Below are 23,503 nucleotides of genomic sequence, written 5' to 3'. Positions count from 1 at the left end.
TTAAATAGTCACGTTGAGCTCCTCCTAGCAAAACAAACTTGCCACCATCATGGTTCATAGAGAAAATCTGTCTCTTATGGCCTGTCAATGGTTGTAAGCTCCGAGGAACCCTTCTCCTTCAGAGTAGCAATAGGTTGTTGATGGGGCAATCCCTGTTTTGAGTAGCCGATCAGATCCTCTCCTCCTCTTTGATGCCAGTTAATCTTCTGGATCTCATTTTGCATCGCTTTTCCCTGAACCTTTTCCCTAACTTTGTTGAGGCCAAGCTTTCAAGCTGTTTAAGATAACACAAGAGAATCTTTGTAGATGAATTGCAGCCTCTAGGTAGGGGAGGGATGGGATTATTATTTTGAATGCAGCGCTTGGCAGAGGAGAGAGTGTCGTCTGTACTCCCCACTTCCACTCCACATGGAAAATCACCCCCACATGCAAATAACATATCTGCACCTTGGAGCTTTAGGTGAAAAAACATCCCTGCGGGGGGATTTCCTGAAAACTCCAGGGTGCCCAGAGGAAGACATATCCAGTCAAAATACAACAGCAAAAGAATAATCAGCATTAAGGGAAATGCAGTCCTCTCCTAAAAGGTTTTGATCCTAATAAAAGCATTTATTTGGGCAGATTCTCTGGACATTGAAAGTGACAGTGAAGAGGATGAGGAGGAAGAAGAGGAGGAAGATGATGACTCTGGAGCACAGATTGTGAGTCTAGAGCACTACACTTGAATTCCTTTAGTAGACGGTCCTCTAATCACTCTCTTAGAGCAGGAAATCTTTATTTCCAATTTGTGTTGTCTTTTTGTTAAACATCCTCTTTCCACTACTACACCCTTCTCTTTCACCGAACTCATTTTTTCTGCTCACAAGCACATATATCCTCTCTCTCTGTGTAACACCTTTCTTATTCTCTTTTCTAATCAACAGACAAATCTGTGGTCTTTCTTTTATTCTGTCACCTGTAGCTGCTTTTGACACCCTTCTAAAATCTTTGTATACTTTCCTCTGCTCCACCACAGGTTTCTCTGCATTTTGTCTTCCCTTTTCCCACCTTCCACACCATGTTGGTTTCTCTACACCACCCTCTGTCTTCGAAATATATTTGATACTCCTTTCTTTTTCTCTTTCTCTGCCTCTCTCTTTTAGTCTTTCTGTCTCCCCTGCCCCATCCTAGCATGTCTTTCATTGCTTCAGAGAGTACCTCATATGTACTCATATTCCTTCAGTTTTCTACCTCATATGTCTGAAGAAATGGGTGAAGGTCTGTGAACGCTTACATTAAAATGCAACAGTTAGTCTTTAAGGTGCCACAGCATTTTTGTCTTTTTTATTTTATATATTTCTTTTTTGCTTGACATTCCTTCAGCAATTCATATCACTAAAGGACCCTAATAGGCCAGCTGGCCATGGAGTGTAGCTACTAGCTGAAATGGGACACCAATTCCACCAAGCATTTATGATCTGGGGCGGGGGGGTAGGGCAGAGGCGACAGAAACAATGTAGGAGACCACAGCGAGCCAGGAGATTTTCCTTTGCTACCCCACCTTTTTGGTGGGCCTTTTTAGGCTTTAGAGTTCTTCTCAGAAGCATCTGGCAGAGTGATGTGTGTTTGGAATTGCCTCAGGAGACTGGAACTGGCCCATGGGTCCATCAGAACAGCATAACCATTATATACTGAAAAAGATGACTAACCAGACTTAAAGAAAGCTCTGCAGATAACTCTTTCCATTGTAAATACAGGAAACACCCTGTCTGCACTTCTCATTGTGACTAGAGAATGAATCAGTCCCCTGAAATGTCTTGCAGGTGCAGGGTTGTGAGTTGCTCTTGATTTAGTAACATTCTCTTACCTGGGGTTCCAACCCCCCAGCCTCCCCCCCCCATCCCCTGCCAGTGCCTTGGGGTTGTGTATCTACTGCAGAGAGACTGGGCCAGGAGGCACTGTTGCTTATAGCTGAGCCAGAAACATTGATGGTGTGGCCTGAACAGCTTCTAGAACTGCTGCTGCAGTTGCACTTTAGGTGGTGGGTAGGGCTTCTTTTTCCCTTTCCTCATTCTATTCCTTTCTTTTGATTCTTATCTTGTGTGTTGTGGTTGCAGCAATTCCTGAGTTTGGGGGAAGGAGGTCAATATCCAACCTGGAAAAAGACACTGATCCGACGGGCCAGGGATGCACAGATGAAGAGGTTTTGCAAAGCTCAGGTAGTACCTGTAAAATGGCGGGCAGAGGTAGGCCGTAAATTGTATAGGAGCCTCCTTCCAGTTTGCCACCCTTCAGATGAATTCCTCTACAATTCTTATCATCCCCAACTTTGTTGATAAGATCAACATGCAAGTTTGCTCAACACTCTGAATACCCTGCTAATTCACAACTGCACATGGCCCTTTTACATGACATCCTTGCAGGAGACAAAGACAGTTTTGACCTCATGGGGAATTTGACTAGTGTCCTTTTTCTCCCCCCCCCCCAATAAACAATCAGTTGAGTGCCCTACAAGTCCTGTTCCCCAGCTGCACACTGAATATGGGTGCTTCTTCCTTCAGAATTGTTCCTTCATTTGACGAACTCTTCATTTCTTGGGTATTCCAGTCAATCCAGAGACGGCTAGAAGAAATTGAGGTGACTTTCCGAGAGCTTGAGAGACAGGGAGTAAAGCTGGAACGATCCTTGAGAGAAGCGGGAGGTAAGAGTCTCAGTGAGGATGAGTCTACCCACTCATGAGAGAATGGAAGCTACGAGAGATATAAAACTTGTTATGCATGATGCTTTCAGGACAACACAGCACTTCCTTTTTCTTCCAGAAACAGAATCTGAACTCAAGAGACAATGGATGAGCCAATTGCTCTCCTTGGTCCACCAGAAGAACAGCCTGATGTGTGAAGAATCGGACCTCATGATCACGTAAGAAGACTTACATGCCATTCTAATTAAGAGCTAGGGCACATGTTGTTTTGCAAAGGATTTTTGGAGGACAGCTCCCAGAATCTGCCAGTCAGCTGGGTGCCATACCATAAAAATGACTTGCTCAAGTTCCGTTGTTCTGGAAAAAAGGAGCTGCCACAACAGTGTTCCTCTCTTAGGCCAGATGAGGAACATCAGAAGCCTTAGGCTGGGTTGTCAGGGAGCTGTGGTTTGCTCTCCTTCCACATCATAATGATTAGCTTTCCACATTACCTTAGTGGCACAGTTGTGGCTCCCACACTATCAGTCCGCAATAAAAATGTACTTTACTTTGGCATCTCTTGGCGGTGTGGAAAGATTCTGTTCTTATCCCATTATAAGGGGATCTGTCAGACAGAGCACGGAGTTCATAAATTTCTAGCACACATAGACACCAACCAATTTCAGTAAATACTATTATTCATCTCCCTTTTATCAAACTGGTTTTAAATAGTTCATTTAAAACAAAATGCCAGTTAATATAATTTGCTGTTACTACTAGTGTTTGGTAGCTTATGATAAGCCTAAAATAACCCTAAGAGTGAATCCCCAGTGTCCAGTGGATACAAAGCTGGGACAGCACTAAAGTATATGTTGAGAGCCTCAGTAGAATGGCTGAAGAAATCTTCCTCCAATTATATATTCTGCAGCTGATAAAGCCTTGCTAAATTGTACAAGTATCTGTTACCTCAAGCAACACAGATGAGGCAAACATATCTAATTCATGACTACTGTCACTCAAGTCTATGGGCCCTTTCTCATTTAGCCTTAAGGGATATGGCTATTTGAGCTCTACACAATACACAGGGTAATGTGTAGAGGATGGCTCTTAACAAAGGGTGGCTGAATGGGGCGACTTCTCTGGGTGATGAGCGGGAATCATGTATTGCTGTGAGCTTCTCATCAAAACTGCTGAGATTCCCATTTCCTTTATCCCCTTAGGGTGCAGGAGCTGAAACTGGAGGAGCAGCAGTGCCAGCTGGATCAGGAACTGCGGCAGTACTATAATATGGATGGTAAGGAGGATGGTGTGCCCACATTTCCTACTGGGACTGCAGCTATAAATAGATCCTACATTTTGGGAACAAAACATGGAGAAGTACATGACAAGTAGAATTTTAAAAAAAGTGTGTTCTCCAATTAGGGGTTTCTTTCTTACTTCATTAAAACAGCATTTTAATTAATTACTAGAACCTGGAGTGAACAAAATGCAGATATATGACTCGCTATTGCTGATTTTGCACCCCCTGGGGTTCCCCTGCTTCCTAGACTAAAATACAATAGACAATAAAATAAAATAAAAATTCCACATCTGAAAGCTTTCACAGGAGCATTATTGCTCTAAAAGGAAGTGCAAGGCTTCCTAATACCCCCCAATTATTATTTTAAGGAAACAGAGTGATAGAAACGAAGTGATTTGTTTTACAACTGCATGTTGGGGGCTAGTGCAGTCCCCAGTGTTCAAAGGAGTAGAAAATTGCCCCCCTCCCATACCAAAGCTGCCTCCCTCCACAGAAAAAGATGAACGAACTAAACATTGTAGCCCTGGTGCTTACCCAAGTAGACATCCTGACTGATCACTGACCCGGTTTCAAGACTACTTGCATGACTGCTCTAAAAATTGGATATCCCCATTCAGATCTTCATATGCAGCCCATTTCTCATTTGTCTTCTGCAACAGCTGATTTGTCCTGGCAGACAAAGCCTGGCAGTGGGCTAAAATTGAGTGCTCTCTTCAAATGGCTTGTGCAAGTCAGTGGTGATCTTGTATCCCCAGGATCAGCTGATGGGCTTGTTACCTTTTATTCTGCTCACAGTCTTTGACCATCAATTAAAGGGTCTTGGCCTAGTTGACAAGGGAACCAAAATAACTTGCATGCAGCAAGATAGCAGGTACAGCTGACAATAGTAGCTACTAAATTATACTGACCTTGTTCTAGTTACTTAGTAAATGGATGAACCCTGGTGGCATCCATGCCTGCTGAACAGAAGCCTTGCCAACAGAAAGAGGGTAGGATGGGTGTATAGTCTTGCCTTACCTTTCTTCTTAAATTTGCTGAACATCACATAAAATATGCAATAATGTCCATAGGGCTCCTTCACCATTCCTGCTTTATGGTGCAGTTTAATACCATGACAGTACTTCATTTTAACATGGGTGGTTCTGTGTTTTTTTAAAGAATCTTTAAAAACCCCAGAAGACCGGTTAGCAGAGAAGAAGATCTTCTCCCAGCTGCTGAAGGTTGTGGATGAGCGCAGTGCCCTGATTGAGATGCAGGAGAAAAAGCGTCTCAGTGAACTTCTTGAGCATCCTCCATTGCAGGACCTCCGAAAGATAGGAAAGTGAGCTGGATGGAGACCTGCTGAGACCAGGGGCCTTTGACTTTGGAGCAAAGTGACATTTTAGCACAGGACTAACCAGAGAAGCAAGCAGTGTTTTGGTGGCGCTATCCATGACAATGCGGCCAGATCTTTTATGCAAAGAAATGGCAGATGCTGCTCAAACTGGCATTGAAGCCACCATGGCAAAGGTCTGGACTGCACATCAGGTTTTTCTGCCACTGTATCCATCATCAGCCTAGTTCATGTCGGGGAAGCCCTGCTGGAGATGGGGCCCTTGCTCCAGAGACAGAATGCGTGCGCTGTATTATTTTTTATTTATTACATTTGTGTGCTACCCAGAAAATGGAAGCTTTCTGGACCGTTCAAAAAAAAAAAAAATTTCAAAGCCATAAAATAGAAGAACCTATTCCCTATCCTCAGGTTAGGGCTTGATTGGCTACTCCTTGGAGAAGAACAAGCTGGATGTTGATGCTCCACATCAGCTACAGAGCTGTGAATGCTTGAAGGAGTAGCAAGCTAGGGAAGAATGCTTTTTTAATGTATTATTTTGCCAATAAGCCATTTTACTATAATGTATCTTAATACTATGACCAGTGTAATGGCACGTTTGGAGAGCAATTATGGGTGGCAAAGCATTAGTAAGGAGAGGAAATACCATCAAGGCTTCAACTGTGTCTGTGTGCTCCACTGCAGTACAGAGTTCTGCTGAACCTGAGGCTCTTCAGTCTGCAGTTGTTGTGACCCCTGTGTGTCCAAAGAGGGATCCTATTAAAAGAGCTCCTATAGCTGGGGAGAAGGGCTGCTCTCTGTGCCTGAACAGTGTTTGTCTCGGTCTGTTTTGCCACTGCCAAGAGAGCAAATATCCCCACTGCTCAGAGCAGGTTTGAAACATACAGCAACCTGTCTGTGCTTATTTCTTCCAACCTAGGGAGAGAGCTATTCCGTTAGAGAAGATAAGAGAGTGAAGGAAAAAACAACAACCCCAAAGCAAAACAGCTCATAAATGATCTTCTTTTTAAAAAAAGGCTGTTGCTGGGCATTGACCAAGATTGGGCACAGCCTCCTAATTCGACATTTTAAAATGTTTCTTTCTTGGACAAAGAAAAGCAGCCCTTGCAAGTGGTAGCTAGCCAAAGAATGTGCAGGAGGATAATTTTGGGGGATTTTTTTTTAAGGTGGGGAGGGTTTGTGAGAGCTCCCAACCTCTCTAAAGCATAGCCCATGAAAAGGTTTTTGTTCCCCAACGTTTTTGCCCTTGGAGGCCCTGTGGGTGTAGAGGGTCACAAAACGGCCAGGGGGGTGCATTTTGCCCATCTTTGCCCCGGACAGTTTCTGCCATTTGTACCACATGTCCACTCATAACCGTGTAATTCCCAGCTATAAAACCACCCACCTATAACTTGAATGTGTAATGCTTCTAGAAGAAACACCACCTTGTGAGACAACATATTGTGCACAAGTGTGCATATATCATAAACGAAACCTGCAAGAAGGCTGCAGGAGAACTCATGTTAACTTTGCTACTCTGTTGAGGAAATGTAGGATTTTGTTGTTGTTATAACTGGAAGTTAGTCCTGTCTGGACTGCTGTAAACCACTGTTCTTTTTACAAACTGTTCTCCTATTTCAATAAAGTTGCATGGAGTGGACAGGAAGTAGTTTTTCATTTTTAGATATCCAAGTTTATTTCACAAAAGAGCAACTACTCTACAAATCTTTTTCTCACCGTGTTTTCTTGGTCTCATTCAAACATCAAAGAAGCTGTCTACTTATGGCACCTACATCTTGGTAGCTAAATGAGATTGACCCTGAAACTGTGCTATTCTGGCCTTCTGCTAGAAGGTAAGCAGATCTGAACTCCATAAGGTGCCTGGATGGCAGATAGCCAGGAAAGGTGCTTAAAGTCTTCCGAACATCATTCAGGAAGAGCTATGGTTAGTAAATAAATACCAGGGTGCCCTAAACATGTTGTGCTATGCAGAACACCATTCCCTAAATGAGTTCAAGGAACTGTGTGCAAACAAGACAAAACTACCTACTCGCTTGCTTCTTATCCCAACCTTCTCAAAGCTGAGAATGAGGCTGTTGGCCAAAGTTTAGATATATAACCATAAGCACACAACACTGCTTTCCCATTCTGACTACGGAAAGCAGTGAGGAGAAAGGAGTCATTTCTTTGCACACTGCATGGGATGGGTGGGGGAGAAAAGAGAGAGAGAGACAAACGGGCTCCCCAATCGCAGGAGCCATGTTCTCACGCACCGTGATCATCTTATTCTTGTTCCAAGACATTGTATGGTGAACTGCTCAGTGAAGGCTTGTGCTCCAGCACAGAACGCTGAAAGACAGGAACATATGAACTTGGGCATGCTGTGCATACAGGGAGCCCAGGGTCTCATTCTGACATGCCCAGTTAAGTGATCACATCTAAGCAAGCTGGAAAGATCTTGTTATCTGCAAACCCAGAAAATTATTAACACTCAATATGAACAGTACCACTAGACTGGGTGGAAGGATGAATGGTTTGATTTGTTACCGAGATGTCTCAGAAACCTGTACCAAACATGCATCCGCTGTAGATTTTTCTGGCTGATCTGGGCCAAGTCATTCAATTTCAGACCCCCTCCCCTTGCTGAAATGGAAGTAAAAGGGGCACATTTTGTAAGAGTGCTGCAAAGAAAAGCACGCCAAAGAGGAGAAAAGGTTTGTGCACAGAAATGCTACATTAACTGGTTAATGTGGTCAAGGACAGGATTTTATCAGCAAATGCCGCCTTCTGCTCAGTTACCCCTGGAAACAGATTTATTCTGGTTCTATTCCAAGAAAAAAATTGAATGCAACTAGTTGTTTTAATTTACAAGCTTTACAGTACAAAACCTGAGGCAGCTTGCATTTTATGCTGTTAGAACAATGTACCGGTAGTTGTTTATTCCTTTAACAAATTGCTTTTTTGAAATAGCTGCAAGTTAACTGACATGTCATTTTAGTTTAAAAATTCCTTTTCTGTGTAGTTGGCCTCACAGAAAAGGAATTGTGAACAGAGAGACCCATTCATACAAAATTGTATTGTCGTAAATGTCAGCTATAAAATCTTTAGACTATCAAATGCTAATTATTACTAACCACATTAAAAATGCCTCACTCTCAGAACAGGAATAGGAAATATCCTGGAGTCCCTGAGCCACCCAGAGACGTACCCAGAACTAAACAAATTACAGTATTTTAAAAAAACTCTTTCAGGCCTTCTTGTAGGCATGGGGGCAATTTTGCCAGGTTTTCTTTAATCTCTTTGGTCCAGAAGAGGTCCTCTTAGGCCCAAAAATAGAAGCCACACACACAAACTCAAGCCTAAAACTGCTCCTAGGGAGTCAACAATGTGGTGAAACTGTTCCCACGTGACCAACAGGAACAAGAGGGATTTCATGTTTTTAGTTTTTAAAAAACCTGTTTTATCAAAAATACTGGAAAAATGTTGAGGAGAAGGGATAGCCTTGGGGGTGTCACATGCACAAGACTGCCCCCCGTGCAGACCCCAGGTGCCCTGTGGGCTGCACTTGTGCCCGCTCTGGCTTCAGAAGGAAGCAGCACAGGAAGAACAGGAAGCTCCCCCTCACACCCACCAGAAAGCCTCTTGGTCCCTGATTACAACAGCTGGAGATACCCAAGGTTTTAGCCAGAGCTTATCTTGTCCTGGAGTGTCTGGAGGGCCAGGCGCATTTGGTCCTCCGTCCCCTGCAGCACCTTCACTTCAATGGTATGGAAGAGGTAGAGTCCAGTTGAGAGAAGCAACACCAGCACAGCCAGCAGGCTGAGCAGGGAGAAGGAGAACTTGGGGAAGGGCTGTTGGAGGGCTCCACCAAACATGGAACTAAGGCCCATGGCTCCTTGCATGAGCAGCAGCAGAACAGCGAGGACGGCCATGCGGCCACAAGAGTACTGTTGGCGCTCAGCTGAGTGTAGCCCCACTCGCACCTCCATCCGGGCTTCATTTAAGATGTCCACCAGCACTGGCTCTACAAAAAAGCAGAAGATACATACTGAAACCAAACAGGGAGGCCACTAATGATATTGTCTTCGGTCCAGTTGTCTCCAAGATTATAGAGATCAGATGCTGTTTTGTCCAAAGAAGGTTTTCTTGCCTAGGGCAGCTGGATGGAGCGAACTAACTTGCCTGCACCCCCCTCCCCTCAATGAAACTCAGTCACTCACCAATTGTGGGATGATTTAGCTCTTCCTGTGGTGGTTTTCTAGCCACAGACAGAGTGACCATGACAGCTTCATGGTCAGAATAAGGAATGTCTTTAGTGGGAGTTGTTCCTGTGGTGGTCTCATGGCTATTGCATCTGACTTCATACTGAGACATACTCTAAAAGAATAGACATCAGACATGATAGGAGGTTGCCTCTTGGTTGTAGGGTGTGAACATAATAAGAAATGCCTCCAGAAATTTTGCATTTAGACAGTGTTGAAAAGCGTTCATAAGGAGGGATGAACTGAATTCTGTAGCAAGGGACATATCTAGACTAACAGGGCATAATTTTGGAGACCTCATATAAGGAATTTACCAGCAGAAATACAGCGGCATTTCACCACCCACCCACCCCCAGTTCAAGCTGAAAACACTGATATGGACTTTGTCAGTGGTCAGCATCCAACTCAGATCTGAGCGTATGTATTATTCACTTGTTTCCTGAGCTCTGTATACAGTTCTACAGTCTCTGTGTGCACATACCTTATAAAGAATGTAGTCAATACGAATCCCTTGAGGATAACACTTTAGTTCCTTCTTGCTTGTGAAGCGGTTGGCAGGCAACAGAGTAGAGCCATCCTCACAACCCTGAGAGCAAGAGGGGGATATCAATACTCTCAACAAAAGATCACAACACTCCAGCACATCTGGCTGAGGCTATGGTGGCTGTATCTTGTAAGCAGAGAAAGGGAGACATCCATGTGGCCAAAACAGATCATACTAAGTATACTAAGGATATGAAACTCTTAGATTTATAAAAGCAAATGCTTCGTTTTTCCAAAGGTTGGAAAAGGTTCTCTTTGGATTACAATTCCTCTAATTTCTCACCAGCATGACTGTGACCCTGCTGGCTGGAAAATGCTGGGAGCTGCAGTGATCACATACTTGCCAACTTATTTTGATCAGAAACACACACACACACACACACACACAGAGAGAGAGAGAGAGAGAGAGAGAGAGAGAGAGAGAGAGAGAACACTTCTCCTCTGTTGACTGTTTTGTCCAGATACTCACCACCACCTTCTCAGCAGCAATGAAGGAATCCCGGAGCCCTGCCCATCCTCGCAGGAGCCGAACACCAACATCCTCTGAATGCATATTCAGATCCCCACCCAGCAGCACTACATCAGCCCCTTTTGATGTATGCCTGGGAAGATGAGACAGTGTCACCAAAACAGAAGGAAACAAACAGCCCCACTGCTCTTGCGATGGTGCTTTACAGAGTATGTTACATCCAATGTTAGTCCCAAGTAAAGCAGAATCAATGAAACATGACTTCAGTTTATTTATGATCCATTGATTTCGATGTGTATGCTCTACTTGGGGCTTACATTACATTTAGGACTTCTTCTTTTTTCCTGCAGATACTAACCATTAGATGAACTGAGTATTTTCCCAGGTCAGAGATCTTGACCACTGCTAAGGAGGGAACTAAGGAGGATCAGGTGGGAGCCAAAGGACACGGCACATAAAATTGTGTCCCATGAAGCATCCACTGAAGCACACACCTCCTTTTTTAAAAGTTACTTACTGTATAAACTGGCCAAGTTCCCAAGCTTGAACTACACGATGGGACAGATAAGCATCCTTCTCTCGACAGTACTCTGCATGGAGCTAGGAAGGAAAAAACACACACAAGATTCAGTAAGTACAGAATACAGCAAACCACAAGACAGCATTGTCTGTAAAGACTTCAGCCTTTGTGCCCACCTCAATTACAAAATAAAGGTTTTTTTTAAAATTTATTGCATTTATACTTTGCTTTTACACTAACAGATAGCTTTAAGGCAGCTTATACATTTTTTAAAAGAATGAAAACATATAAAGCTACATTTAGCTAAAACTTTAGTAAAATCACATAAAACTGCAGCACCATGAAATCATTAAAATCAAAGAAAATGCATTAAACAAATTAAACTCAAATGACAATACCCTGGGCAGACTAAACAGCACATGCCACTCTTAAAAGGTGTGTTTTATTTCCCTCTTGAAATCAAACAGATAGCAACTTGAAAGGGAGTGCATTCCATAGTTTGTACAAATGTGTACCTCTAGTCACTTTCTAATTTCAAAGTAAGAATATCAAAGTAGAAAGAGCTAACAGCATCTCCCTGGGTATCTTAAGCTAAAAGGGTGAAACAATACAAAAAAGTGTTTGCCAGATAGTAGGAATTCACTGAAACACACATAAACGATCCAAGTAAAAAGAGTGATCTGTTTTGGGTGCAAACCTAAGCTATGGCTGATCAGCGACCTCAGAGTATCAAATAGCCATAGTCAGTTTTGCTTCTGAAACCTTGCTGGAAGATTAAGAGGAAGAGCCTAAATGAGGCTTATTCACAGAATGCTAAACTGTAGCTTTGTATATCTTGGAATTTTTCTTTATACAGGCATTTTCTCAAAAATACTCTGGGATAATTGTATCTTCTGAGCATGAAACAGACCTTTAAGACACTTCCAGAAACTACTTTTGGTCTTAGGCAGACCACGTATGGCCAAGAACCCTTTAAGAGCAGACTGTGGAAGTGATTCTTGTTAAGCCTGCCAACTGTAGTAGATTGTCTTACACATTTCATTCTGCTGTCTCTGCCTATTCTTTTCAAAGCTAGCAATTACTTCAGAGAAACTTTCACAAACAGAAAAGAGTTTACAGACTTTGAAATGGAAGTAACAGCTTCTGAAGGCTGCTGCTTAAGGGAATGGTCTGTGTTACAATTTCAGCTGTTCAGTCTGCCATGAATTTCACCAAGATAGCAACGTCCTGATTAGTGGGATGGGGACAAGCATTGAGTACTAATACTGCAAACATTTGAGAAAGAAAGAAAGGAAGGAAGTGATGCAATGGAGGGAGAAAGTAAAGAGTCAAAGATAAAGACAACACAAAAACAGCTGTTACTTTGTCTGTTTTGACAGATTTTCCCTCCTTGAGAAGGTGTCAATAAAGAGAATTCAAAACCTTGGTTTGCCATATGTGCCCCCTGCTGGCGGGTAAGTCGCTTAAACGGCCAGCCCCACATATTCAGGACCTGGTACAGTTAAATAAAAAAGAACTAGATATTCTGTAATCACCAAGTTTGTCTAGTCATGTCAAAAGTGGATACTGCTGTCCTGCATCCTACCGTACCACTCAGAATATACAGTCTATTTCTGAAACTAAGCTTGGTCAACTCTGGTTAACAGATGAATAGGAGACCAAGAGGGAAAACTAGCTTCTCCAGGAAAGGCTCACTGAAAACGCCGGCCTGTCATCTTGGAGAGATGCAATGAGTTAGAATACAAACCAGTGAGTTAAACAGACCAAGCGGCTGGTTCAGTAGAAAATGGCTTCCAGCGACTCAGTTCAGTGCTCCTCACATCTAGACTCCCCTTTCCTCAACCATTTTTACTTACTCACATTGCTCTGTGTATCTAACTTGGTGACAAAGTTATTCATAAAATCTGAAACCAATAAAAGAATTACACAAACGAACTCACATGGGTGACATAGACATTGAAAACAATGCCCTGGATCTTTAGTACTACCAGCCCCACAGATTTGCCACCAAACCAGTCTCCATGCTGGAACTGTGAAGAGAAAAGTGTATGAGTCACACACAGGCACAGCTGGTTAAGATGAAAACGTAAGGACAAAAGGATGCACTTGGCTATCTCCCCCATAGCGAGATGTAGCTAATTCTTACTCACCATGTATGGATAGCCATTCACAGAATACTGGTACAGGAAGGTGTCCAGGATTTGGTGTTTGGAGAAGATACAGAGCCCGCTGCCAATCACCCCACTATAAAAAAGACAAATAGACCCCGAAGTCATCACCTAAGGTGAGGCAACACTGTACCTCCTCATGCAATGTTACCACTTCACTCTCACCTACCATTTGGTCCAAAACTAGTGGTTGTTACTGGGGGTGGGGGCTAGCGTCTATAGAAAGAAAAACAGGGTTCAAGATCCTTTGAAGTGATTCTTGGCTCTACCAAGGAATTGAGATCTTGTGATGCCAGCAAGGAGAAAACTGGAAGAAGATGTTGCAAAACCCATTTCGAAGGTAATAGGATATGGAGCCAAGAACAGGAGTCAACCAAAACATAAAATTAAAACAGCTTCCCCCAACAGAGTACTCTTTAGATGTTTTGGACCACAACACTTATGAATCCCAGAGAGCACATCTAATGATCAAGGGAACATTGGAATTGTAGACCAAAAAGTCTGGAAGACACTAAGTTGAGTAAAGGCTGACAGATCCACTAACCAAAAAGACTGTAAAAGATGTGATGATGCTTAGTACCCACCTAAAATCCACGGCCTTTACAAGAGGTATCTTAAGAACACAGAAAAACTACAGAACTTGAAGCTCCATCAGGGAGTAACTGTGAAATACCACTCTCAGGCCATACCTTGGACTAGAAGGCAGACCCATATCTGTGCGTGTTTTATGTGCTGTCAAGACACCTCTTACTTACAGTGACCCTAGCAGGGTTTTACAAAATGTGATATGTTTAAGGAATGGTTTTACCGATGTCCGTCCCGCAGTGAATTGCCATGACCAAATAGGGATCTAAGGCCAGGTTCTTGTTCATTATTCTATCCCCTATATCACACTGGCTGCCACCAATATCTGGCAGGTAGTTACTGCCATCAGCCCATTCCTCTAACTGTGGCTTAGAGGAATTCCAGAGCAAGGAGCCAGGTTTTCACCTGGAAAAGAAGTAATCACCAGAAGTCACAGACTGGCAGCTAATTCCTCTCCTGTGCTCTTGGAGGCATACTCCCCACAAACATGGCATTAGGACTTAATAGCTATGAAGCTACTCTTTTAGATTTAGGTAACAAAGCCACATCCTAAACTTCTTGTCTACATTAAGAGTAAAGCTTCATTAAAGGAGTATAATGAAAAACAAAAAGGGGGAGCTGAGTATATGCAAATGGCTTTAAGGGGAAAAATGAACTTAATAACCTACACTAAACTCCTTGATATAAATTGCTTACAGACTGCATACCTGCAGCATCCATGGTTGGCTGGGAAGTAAGGCAGGGATAAAGGGTGACAAAGGAGCATTTTCAACATTAATGAAATTTGTTATGGAGGAGGAAGCAGAGTAGCTGGCCAACTTAATTCTTCAAACAGGTGAAGGGCATATCTACATAAAATTTCTCCTCATCTTTTTTGCTGGGAGATGGAGCTAGAAATTAATATCAAGCTGACACCTTGAGCTAGCTGTAGCTGAAGGTGTCAGTACATCAAACACTGCTTTGTGGAGCTGGAAGCTCAGAAAAGCCAGCTAGCATTCAAGTGGTACTATGGATGCCAGCTGTCCTAGCCAAGGATATTTTGCAGGTTTAGAGGAAGGGATGCCAAGAGGCAGATCAGTGTTACACTAACTAGCCACTAACTTCACAATACAGTCTCAGCATTCCTAATGTCACCATGTGTATCATCCACAGATGAAAATCTGCAGGTTGGTTTTGACATCAGGTATGTGTTGTCATGCATCTAACCCAGCTAGCCTGCATTGTGTTGTATGTTAGCATACATGTTACATACGACCCATTCTGTAACTGAATATGGAATCCGATTGTTATGGTCAATGTATGGACTGTACCTTGTCTTCTGTAGAAATGCCACTCACCAGTTGTCCTAGCACTAAATAAGTTGCCCTGTACTACAGTATTGTCATTCTTATTATAAGGCGTAAGAGGTATACTTGGGCTTTTTCTCTTGTTATCTGATGCAACAGAGCAGGGGATCTAGTAAACGAATACAGTAAGATAAGAAATGGAAGCAGAAACTTAGCCACCCACCTCAATTTGATACAAGTAAGTTTCTGCACTCTGCTGCATCAGCTCAAAGGAGATACTAATGCTTTCAGGAACCAGCTGCACATTTACAATCATTTGCCTCTCACTTGGAACCAATGAGTATAAATGACTCCAACAGAAGTGTGTAACAACACATCCTTCTGAAACAGATGTACAGACCTTTCAGTCAACCTGCCCCACCTTGTTTTTCAAGAATCATTAAGCAACAAATATCATTCGAGAGCAAAAGATAATTATCTGTTGGGAGACTATGGTGTCTATATGAATGTAAATGGTAAATTTAAGTGCAGTTAATAGAAGCACAAACTTTCAGGAAAATATCTTATCAGCAAAAGCCTCAGCACTTTCTAAGGCCAATGTGTTTCTCTTAACTTGTCTACTTACATGTTTTCAACAAATCAACCATACAACAATTCATCATTTTCCATCAGTGCCTGTGAAGCTCCCTGCATCTTTATAAAGTAATATCTAAACAGTCAGCCTTATCAGATCTGTGCTCATCCATTGCCACTGGGAGATCAAAGGGCAGTCTGGTTTATGAGATCATCCAAGCAACTTTTTACCTTTTGAAGTAGTGGGAAGAAGGGTAACGGGCACATAGTTTCTTTTTCAGCCCCCAATAGTCCTTCTCACTCCATACCTGGAAAAACAGAGAGGCTATAATCACACTAACCAGAGGACTGGAGTGGCAAGCTAATTTGGGAACTAAGAACCCTTTGGCCAAGCATCTCCTCCATAAACTATGTTTATTAATCATGTTTATTTAGTACTGTGAAGTGTGTGCAGTGTTTCAGGACTGCATACCAGCCCAGTGAGACAGGGATTTCAACTCCAGCCTAGCAAGATCCATTGTAGCAGCTCAGGTCCTCACCTCTTGTAAGAGCGCCAAGTCAAATCCCTCCTGGCTGAGGACATCACCAATCAGTTCAATGCGTTCCTGCTGTAATTTGCTCAGGTATCGAATACCCCTGTAAGGGGTGGAAAGGAAAGGAAGATAAGTGAAACTGCAGCCTCAAAAAAGAATCAACACTTACATGTATTCTAGTCCTTCATACTTCAGAGGTGGTAAAGAAGAGAGAAAGTCAATTTTGCATTACATTGAGAGCCACTTATTGCACTGAGGGGAACCCTAATGAGGGCTTCAAGGGACCATGGTTAGTTGGGGCCACATCAAAGCAAACAGCAAAGCATGCTGCTTATATACCGTCCCACATAGCACTTCAAGCACTCTCTTGGCAGTCAACCTTGAGCCAGCTACTTCGGATTGAACCCCAGGTTGTGAGCATAGTTTTGGCTGCAGTACAGCAGTTTAACCACTGCACTATGAGGCTCCTCTCAGAAGAGATAGGTTTAATGTCCCCATCTGCATTTACACAGACACTCAAATATATTATACACAAAGTCATATTTAATAGTAGGCCCAGTTGGGCCTTGAGATATACCAAAATGGCTTGGAAGTAATCAGAAAAGGTCAGATTTCCTAGCAAAACACCAACCTCTGCTTGAAGGCAAACAAAAGTACTAAAAGAGCCATCAAATATTCAAAGGAGAACACGGACCAAACTTGTTTTCTACTGCTCCAGAGAATAGGACCCTAAATACAGATTTAAATGACAGGAAAGGGAACTCCAACTAAATGTCACAAAGAACTATTTGTTTTGATAGTGGAAGGCAGTGGTTCTTAACCTTTGTTACTCAGATGCTTTTGAACTGCAACTCCCAGAAACCCCAGTCAGCACAGCTGGTGGTGGAGGCTTCTGGGAGTTGCAGTCCAAAACTCCTGAGTAACCCAAGGTTAAGAACCAGTGGTGGAAGGCACTCTCTGAGAATGTCATGGGCTCTCTTTCACTGGATGTTCTTAATCAGTGGTTGGATGACCATCTATCAGGGATGCTGTAACCACGGATTTCCTGTGTCAGCAGGTTTTGGACCAGATGATCCTTAGAACTCTTCCAACTCTGCAGAACTATGATGCCATGATAGTATCTGGCTCAGTTCAGATAAGCCATGGAAGCTCCTCAGCACAGATCAGAATACAGGCAAACATGGGAACTTATTATTGTCTGAGGAAGTCCTTAATTTTCTGAGCAGGACTTCCTTCAGACCTATGGAACGCTACAGGCAAGAATGTCTTTGTGTGGATTCTGCCCCACCTGGCATAGGCAGAGAGGAAAATAAAATAAAGTGGCCCTCATCACCCAGGAGACTTCTGCCAGCTATGCTCCCAACCCGGAGGGTATATTGTTAATAAAACACAACTGTACTTCTGCTGAGAGAATACTAGTCCATTCCTCACACTGTATGCTATATATTGCAGCATGATTAAATCTAACCTTGCTGGCTTCAAACAAAAACATAAACTTACCAGCAATTGAGGTCAAAGATGCGTAGCTGCAGCAGACGGTCCCTGTCCATCCCTGTGCGAATGAGACAATGTCAAGGTGGGATCCAGTTGCACTCTGCTCGATTCAAAATACAGTATCAATCTGTTCTGCCTATAGCTCTCTGGCTTTGTCTTTTCCCTTTGCCGAAGGATTATGACAGCAATGTTGTAACTAAGAGTTGTATGCAAAAAGTTATTATTAAGGAAGGGAGGAGGAGGCAGGGCACTTACTTGGTGGCACCAATCTAACCCTGAGCCTGTGGTCTTGTGTATGAGGACAGGGTGTGCCTCTCTCCATTAAACTCTGCAGCAACAGCAGATAGAAATCCTTAACAGAAAGAGGAAGTGCAAAGATGACCTGCAGCTTAGCAGGGTTATGTAGCATTAAAGGGACATCTTCAGGTCAAATGAGATGAATCTTTTGCACTTTCTGGAACTGCCAATAAAATGTACTCTATAATGAAGTTGCTGCTACCATTTCCACCTTATTGCTGATAAGCATAAGCAAACCTACATCTTTCAAAGACCATAAATTTTTATGATTGTGAGACACATTGTTGTAATTATCACAGAATTAAGTCCTTTTTTAAAAAAAAAGGGGGGGGGAACTGTTTCAATAGTTCTCTGGGTTTGCTTACTTCTTTTTAAACATATTTCATGTGTTTCCCAGGTAGAATCTAAAGGCCTTTGTGCAAAAATATTCCAAACCATACAGGTCAGGCTACAATATTGTCTTTGGCTCAGTGCCACAAAACCATTCTTGCTGGCAAACTTTTAATGCGACGTTGCAAAGGCAAGAAGTTAACTACACCCAGGATGATGACACCCAATCCATAAAGCCAAGTCTTGCATTTCTTTTCAGGATCTGTTTTCAACCATGGCAGACAGCTTTACACCAACAAGTGAACCTCTAGTACTTTGCTACCCCAATGTATCACCATAGATTTCTCCTCCCCTTAAGGGTACTCTTGAGATTTTATTGGCTAGACTAGAGATTAGGCACGCAGTAGGATTTGCATAAAATTTAGAAACAGATAGTGGTCAAGAAGACTGCTTTCCAAACTTGCACTCTCCTGCTTGTGTTCTGCCCGGGCAGTTTCTTCCCAATTGGTATGACTCCATGTAACTTGTAATAGAAGAATGTGAACTGTGTTTATTTTCCTTCCTAAATTTATAACAGTGGTTATATGAGTTTTAAAGCAATACACAGGCTTACCAACATGTTGAAAATCTGTCAGTTTGTCAAGATCTGTCTACAGAAACCATAGTGAGGCATAAATACCTCTTATCTTGCACCTCATCCATTTTCTGCCACTGAACACAATTTATTTGACACTAAATTTCCTGATTTCTTCAGGTGAAACCCCCTCACAACACAGAATTCTTGCAATGTTTCTTCCTGCTGTTTAGAGAAAAGCCTTCAATGTTTCATTACTGGACAGCAAGCCAGCCGGCGACTTAACTTTATTTTCTTTAACAAGATATGCACAGGGTACAAGTGTACACATTGATGCCTTTGAATTGTGGTGCTGGAGGAGACTCTTGAGAATCCCCTGGACTGCAAGGAGAACAAACCTATCAGTTCTAAAGGAAATCAACCCTGAATGCTCACTTGAAGGACAGATCCTGAAGCTGAGGCTCCAGTACTTTGGCCATCTCATGAGAAGAAAAGAGTCCTTGGAAAAAACCCTGATGTTAGGAAGGTGTGATGGCAAGAGGAGAAGGGGACGACCGAGGATGAGATGGCTGGACAGTGTCTGCGAAGCAACCAATATGAACCTGACACAACTCCGGGAGGCAGTAGAAGACAGGAGGGCCTGGCGTGCTCTGGTCCATGGGGTCACGAAGAGTCGGACACGACTAAACGACTAAACACACAAGTGTACACATAAGCTCCGCTGTTGGACAGACTAGGTTGCATATCCAAACACCTGTCATGCACACGGATTAATTTCTTCATGTACAAGAAACAAGCAACTTAATCAAGGGGAGGGCTGAGGTGTAAGGAGTGAAAGCTAAAATATTCTTTCCACCAAAACCCTGCAACCCTATGCTATCATAGATAACACACATCAATTAAGCATGCTTATTCAAATCATTTAAGTACATGTATAAAGCCATGATAATTCCCCTTAAAATCACATTTGCAAAAGATTTTAAAATGTAAAAATGTAAGCCCAGTGGAAAAGTGTCCTAAATACATAGAAACAACGGGAAAGCTGCTTGCATCAGCTTAAAATCACTTCCCCTCGGCACACACAGAAAAGTTAGAAGCCCTGTAACGTAAAATTAAGTGTGCTGTTATTGTCTCTGGGGAGAGCCATAATGAAGTTAGACTTCACGTCAGGTGGAGAAGGCATGGGTGATCCAAACGAGACCCCGTTGTCAAAGGGCTCATCGTGTTAATCTGCTGCTGAGAACAAAATGAAAGGAGGAGGGAAAAAGGAAAGCAAAATGTGCCTTGGTACCTTTAAGTTACTATATTACTGTATACCAGATCCAGCCCGAGATGAAGCCTATCTAACTCTGGCTGGCTGGAAAAGAGGAGAAACTGAAACAGAAGCAAATGATCCCCACCTACAACCCCCCCCCCCCCAATACATAATGATAAAGCCTGGATAATTCTTGGGAAGCCGCCACTTACCTGACCGGACGCGATATATTCACGCCCAGGCCAATCGACTCCAACGTCAAATTTCATTCACTTCCTCCTCATGATTTTCTCTGGCCGACAAGAATCCCGCAACGGCAGCGAGCCGGCAGTTCCTAACTGAGATGCGCGCGGTGCATTCTGGGAGTTGTAGGCTTTTGCTTTGGGCCTTATGTTACCAACTGAAGCTAAAGCCCCTTTTCCCTTCGCAGTCGGTGTTCCACGAGATGGCGCTGCCGGATGAAACTGAACAAAATGCCGAATCTTGAAGAAGCGCTACCTTGAAATAAATCGTGAACTACGAGTACCGAAATACTTTGCGATGGATCACGGCGCCATCGCTTTGATCATCTCTACCCTTTTGTCTCTTTTGGTCCCTTAAGACTAGATGACTTTAAAAAACCGCTGTTTAAACTTATAGCCTTTAGCTCTAGCATATTATTGCAAGCTGTGTTGCAGACCTGAAAAATCTTGTTGTGTCTGGATGTACATGCATCTGTTTCCCCAGCATAAATAACGTGGCAGACTCCTATTTTCGTGGTTAAGCAGAATTAAACCACACCATTTGGGTCTTTCGTTTTTGTCAAGATGGTTGTATTTTCAGGTCCCTAAAACAAGATCAAAGTGTAAAAAAAATCGGCACCCGAATATTTTCTGCACGTAAGTATCCATCATATACTTACTTTCAAATAGAAGCCATTGACACAATAGGAAATTAATGTTAATAAATCATGCTTGGAAGTAAAGTGGAAGTGTTCTAGGAGTGCAGAAACGAATAAACCTTGCACAACGTTTATTGCTATAGATGGCTGAAGGTTTTTAATGCTGTCTGGCCTCATCAAACATCAGGAATGTCAGTTGACGATATCAGTCATCCTTCTTGGTTCATCCATCGGCAGCCAATACATCAAGGTCTAAAAAGCATTCATAAAAAGGTGCAGTGAGGACTGGAATGCTGGCAATCAAATGAGCAGCAGCCTCTTGGGCAAGAAGTCAGGAGGGGGATTCCTCTAGCCAAGATACTTTAGTATCCCATTGCCGCCTGAGGCAAAGGACAAGCTGAACACCAGTCACTCATCAATACTGCTAGTACAGAAACCAACTGTATTGGCCGGTAATTTCTTCAATGTTTAGTAAGACAGAAAACTAGTTTAAGGGTGCACATCAGCTAATGTGAAGTGGTCACCTAGCTCTCTCCCCCCACCCTTGGTGCCTCAATAGGCCACCTCATTCTCTTTAACAAGCTCAGTCAGTGTTGGATGATAGGAGTTGTAGTTCAACATCTGAAGGGCCACAGGATCCTCACAGAACACCATCCTGCAGATGTTTGGTTATCTGAAGTTTGTTGTTGGGAGGTATCATGACCCATATTTCTCTGATGAAGAGGTGTTCCTGCCCTTCCATCCTTTCTTCTCACAAGCAATCTGGCAGATGTTATGTCCAACAAAAAAATAATTTTGCTTTCCATGTCCTTCCAAGTGAAGATCCATGAGCCTCAAACTACAATTCACAAAACCTTGCCTCTCTTTTTTTGAACTCTTGCCTGAGAGGATCTGCTTTCAGATATCTATCTATCTATCTATCTATCTATCTATCTATCTATCTATCTATCTATCTATCTATCTATCTATCTATCTATCTATCTATCTATCTATCTATCTATCTATCTATCTATCTATCTATCTGTCTGTCTGTCTGTCTGTCTGTCTGTCTGTCTGTCTGTCTGTCTGTCTAATGATATTTCTATGCCACCTTTCCCTCCAAAAGGACCCAAGGCAGCTCACCCTGTGCTAGTGGTAAACCAGATCACCAAAATATCTGGAGCCCTATCTCCCCACTTTGTGCCAAGGCCTCCAGAACTCCTGGCAGAAAGGGCAATATTATATTGCCCTGTTTCCTGCTGAGGGATCCATTTTCTTGGAATGCATCCTGCGCATGAAGAGGGGCATGTAAATGGTCACTGGGAGATCAGGATCTGATGCTGTAAATATGAAGTAGCTGCTTCGTTGTTTCGGCTCCAGTTTGGGAGGTTTAAACTGAAGACCCGTGGGATGGTTACCTGATTGAGCCATACGTTGGTAGTCATGATCTGCTCACATTCATTCTAGGGCAGAAGAAAAAGAAATATTGCTATTGAACATATGGATAAGATACATCCCGAAGAAATCATATATGAATCAGTTCAATGGTTTTTGCACCAATGCACCGTTGTTCTTGTCTCCTGGTGATTCCCTTGGTGGGGAGGCATGATACCAACATCAGGTGAAGTATTCTAACCCGGGAGGGGGGTTGTGGCTATATCCACCGATGGAAAAGGCTTCAGGAGTTAACCTTGAGGCAAAATCTGGAGCCGGAGTCCCAGAAGCAGTTCATTATGTTCTGTCAACTCCTGCGACCTTGCTGAAACCAGTTGTATTGCCTCTTGCCTTTCCATTGGACTATTTCAGGGATGTGGAGAGGGGGGATTTGCTGCTTGGGTAACAGCCTATCCTCCATATTATTTTACCCAGGCTTCATGCCCTGGAGAGGACACTCCAGCTTCACGTACAGCATCAAACACTAGACGCTGTTCCAGGTTCTCCATACAGAGCACGTTACCATAGTCTCTCGAGACTGAAGGATCCCTATGAAGGTGTTAAAATAAATCTGTCAGTCTCAAAAATACCTCAAGACTTTTGTTCTTTTGCTGAATAAATTAATATGGTTATAAAAGGGGTAGAAGTAATTTTGAAAAGGTATCTCTTTGCCTACTTTCCAAAGTTAACCTATTTTTTACATCATAGATTATATGATGCATCTTGGGGAAATGTAATAGCTAGATCATTGGTATGCCTGAAATCTGTTATCCTTTCCTCTTACTGAACTCAGTTTTTTTTTTAAAAAAATGACTTTGCCAGCCTAGAGCATACAATACCATTATTTGATCTTACCATTGCTTCCTTTGGGATGGCCTCAGCATGTGTTTGTTTTCATTCTTTTTAAAAGTACTGTAACGCTATACACTTGACTATTAATTTCCTAAGCTGTAGGCATATTAAGTCAATTGGAGCAAAACAAACTGGTTTATTTACACCTTAAAAACTAATACATTTATCAGGGGCCAGGGCACGAGCCATGGTGGACTAGAG

The 23,503-nt window shown here is 42.7% G+C and overlaps 2 protein-coding genes and 1 long non-coding RNA gene across 5 annotated transcripts in view; 1 reads left to right on the top strand and 2 right to left on the bottom strand.

The window, feature by feature from the left end:
* Positions 1 to 6,928, top strand: part of MICAL1 (microtubule associated monooxygenase, calponin and LIM domain containing 1) — a 48,778-nt gene extending 41,850 nt beyond the window's left edge. For both annotated transcript variants that reach the window (XM_072997459.2, XM_072997460.2), the window contains 6 exons: positions 622 to 701; positions 2,097 to 2,198; positions 2,587 to 2,680; positions 2,799 to 2,898; positions 3,880 to 3,953; positions 5,118 to 6,928. In XM_072997459.2, coding sequence (XP_072853560.2) covers positions 622 to 701; positions 2,097 to 2,198; positions 2,587 to 2,680; positions 2,799 to 2,898; positions 3,880 to 3,953; positions 5,118 to 5,284 — 617 coding nt within the window. In that variant the 3' untranslated portion in view covers positions 5,285 to 6,928. The remainder of the gene's footprint in view (positions 1 to 621; positions 702 to 2,096; positions 2,199 to 2,586; positions 2,681 to 2,798; positions 2,899 to 3,879; positions 3,954 to 5,117) is intronic.
* On the bottom strand, positions 2,636 to 4,628 carry LOC144589012 (uncharacterized). Its single transcript, XR_013544839.1, has 3 exons — positions 4,494 to 4,628; positions 3,172 to 3,284; positions 2,636 to 2,729 (listed from the first exon to the last, which is right to left on the bottom strand). It is a non-coding gene; the product is annotated as an uncharacterized LOC144589012 (long non-coding RNA).
* Positions 6,929 to 8,063: 1,135 nt separating the features above from the next.
* Positions 8,064 to 20,884, bottom strand: SMPD2 (sphingomyelin phosphodiesterase 2). 2 transcript variants are annotated; one of them, XM_020795000.3, is made up of 11 exons: positions 20,370 to 20,884; positions 17,708 to 17,759; positions 16,214 to 16,310; positions 15,906 to 15,982; positions 13,213 to 13,306; positions 13,003 to 13,092; positions 11,060 to 11,142; positions 10,543 to 10,675; positions 10,012 to 10,116; positions 9,489 to 9,645; positions 8,064 to 9,292 (listed from the first exon to the last, which is right to left on the bottom strand). In XM_020795000.3, the coding sequence occupies exons 2-11, from the start codon at positions 17,755 to 17,757 to the stop codon at positions 8,949 to 8,951; spliced, it is 1,230 nt and encodes a 409-aa protein (XP_020650659.3). In that variant the 5' UTR covers positions 17,758 to 17,759; positions 20,370 to 20,884; the 3' UTR covers positions 8,064 to 8,948. The 2 variants fall into 2 exon arrangements, with proteins under 2 accessions (XP_020650659.3, XP_020650650.3); XM_020794991.3 differs by lacking the exon at positions 20,370 to 20,884 and adding an exon at positions 17,957 to 19,138.
* Between the last annotated feature and the right edge of the window lie 2,619 nt (positions 20,885 to 23,503).

The sequence above is a fragment of the Pogona vitticeps genome, chromosome 4 (genome assembly GCF_051106095.1).
Source record: "Pogona vitticeps strain Pit_001003342236 chromosome 4, PviZW2.1, whole genome shotgun sequence".
Taxonomy (NCBI): Eukaryota; Metazoa; Chordata; class Lepidosauria; order Squamata; family Agamidae; genus Pogona; species Pogona vitticeps.
Note: the sequence above shows the minus strand (reverse complement) of the source record. Positions and strands in the feature narration are given on the sequence as shown.

What these genes read in the sequence shown, in the direction of transcription:
- SMPD2 (XM_020794991.3), bottom strand. Translation starts at nt 18,110, where the DNA reads ATGCTACATAACCCTGCTAAGCTGCAGGTCATCTTTGCACTTCCTCTT. An exon ending in GAACTTGGCCAGTTTATACA is followed by an intron (nt 10,676 to 11,059) that starts GTAAGTAACTTT and finishes TCATCTTCCCAG; the next exon opens with GCATACATCAAAAGGGGCTG. An exon ending in TTGCTGCTGAGAAGGTGGTG is followed by an intron (nt 10,117 to 10,542) that starts GTGAGTATCTGG and finishes TCTTGCTCTCAG; the next exon opens with GGTTGTGAGGATGGCTCTAC.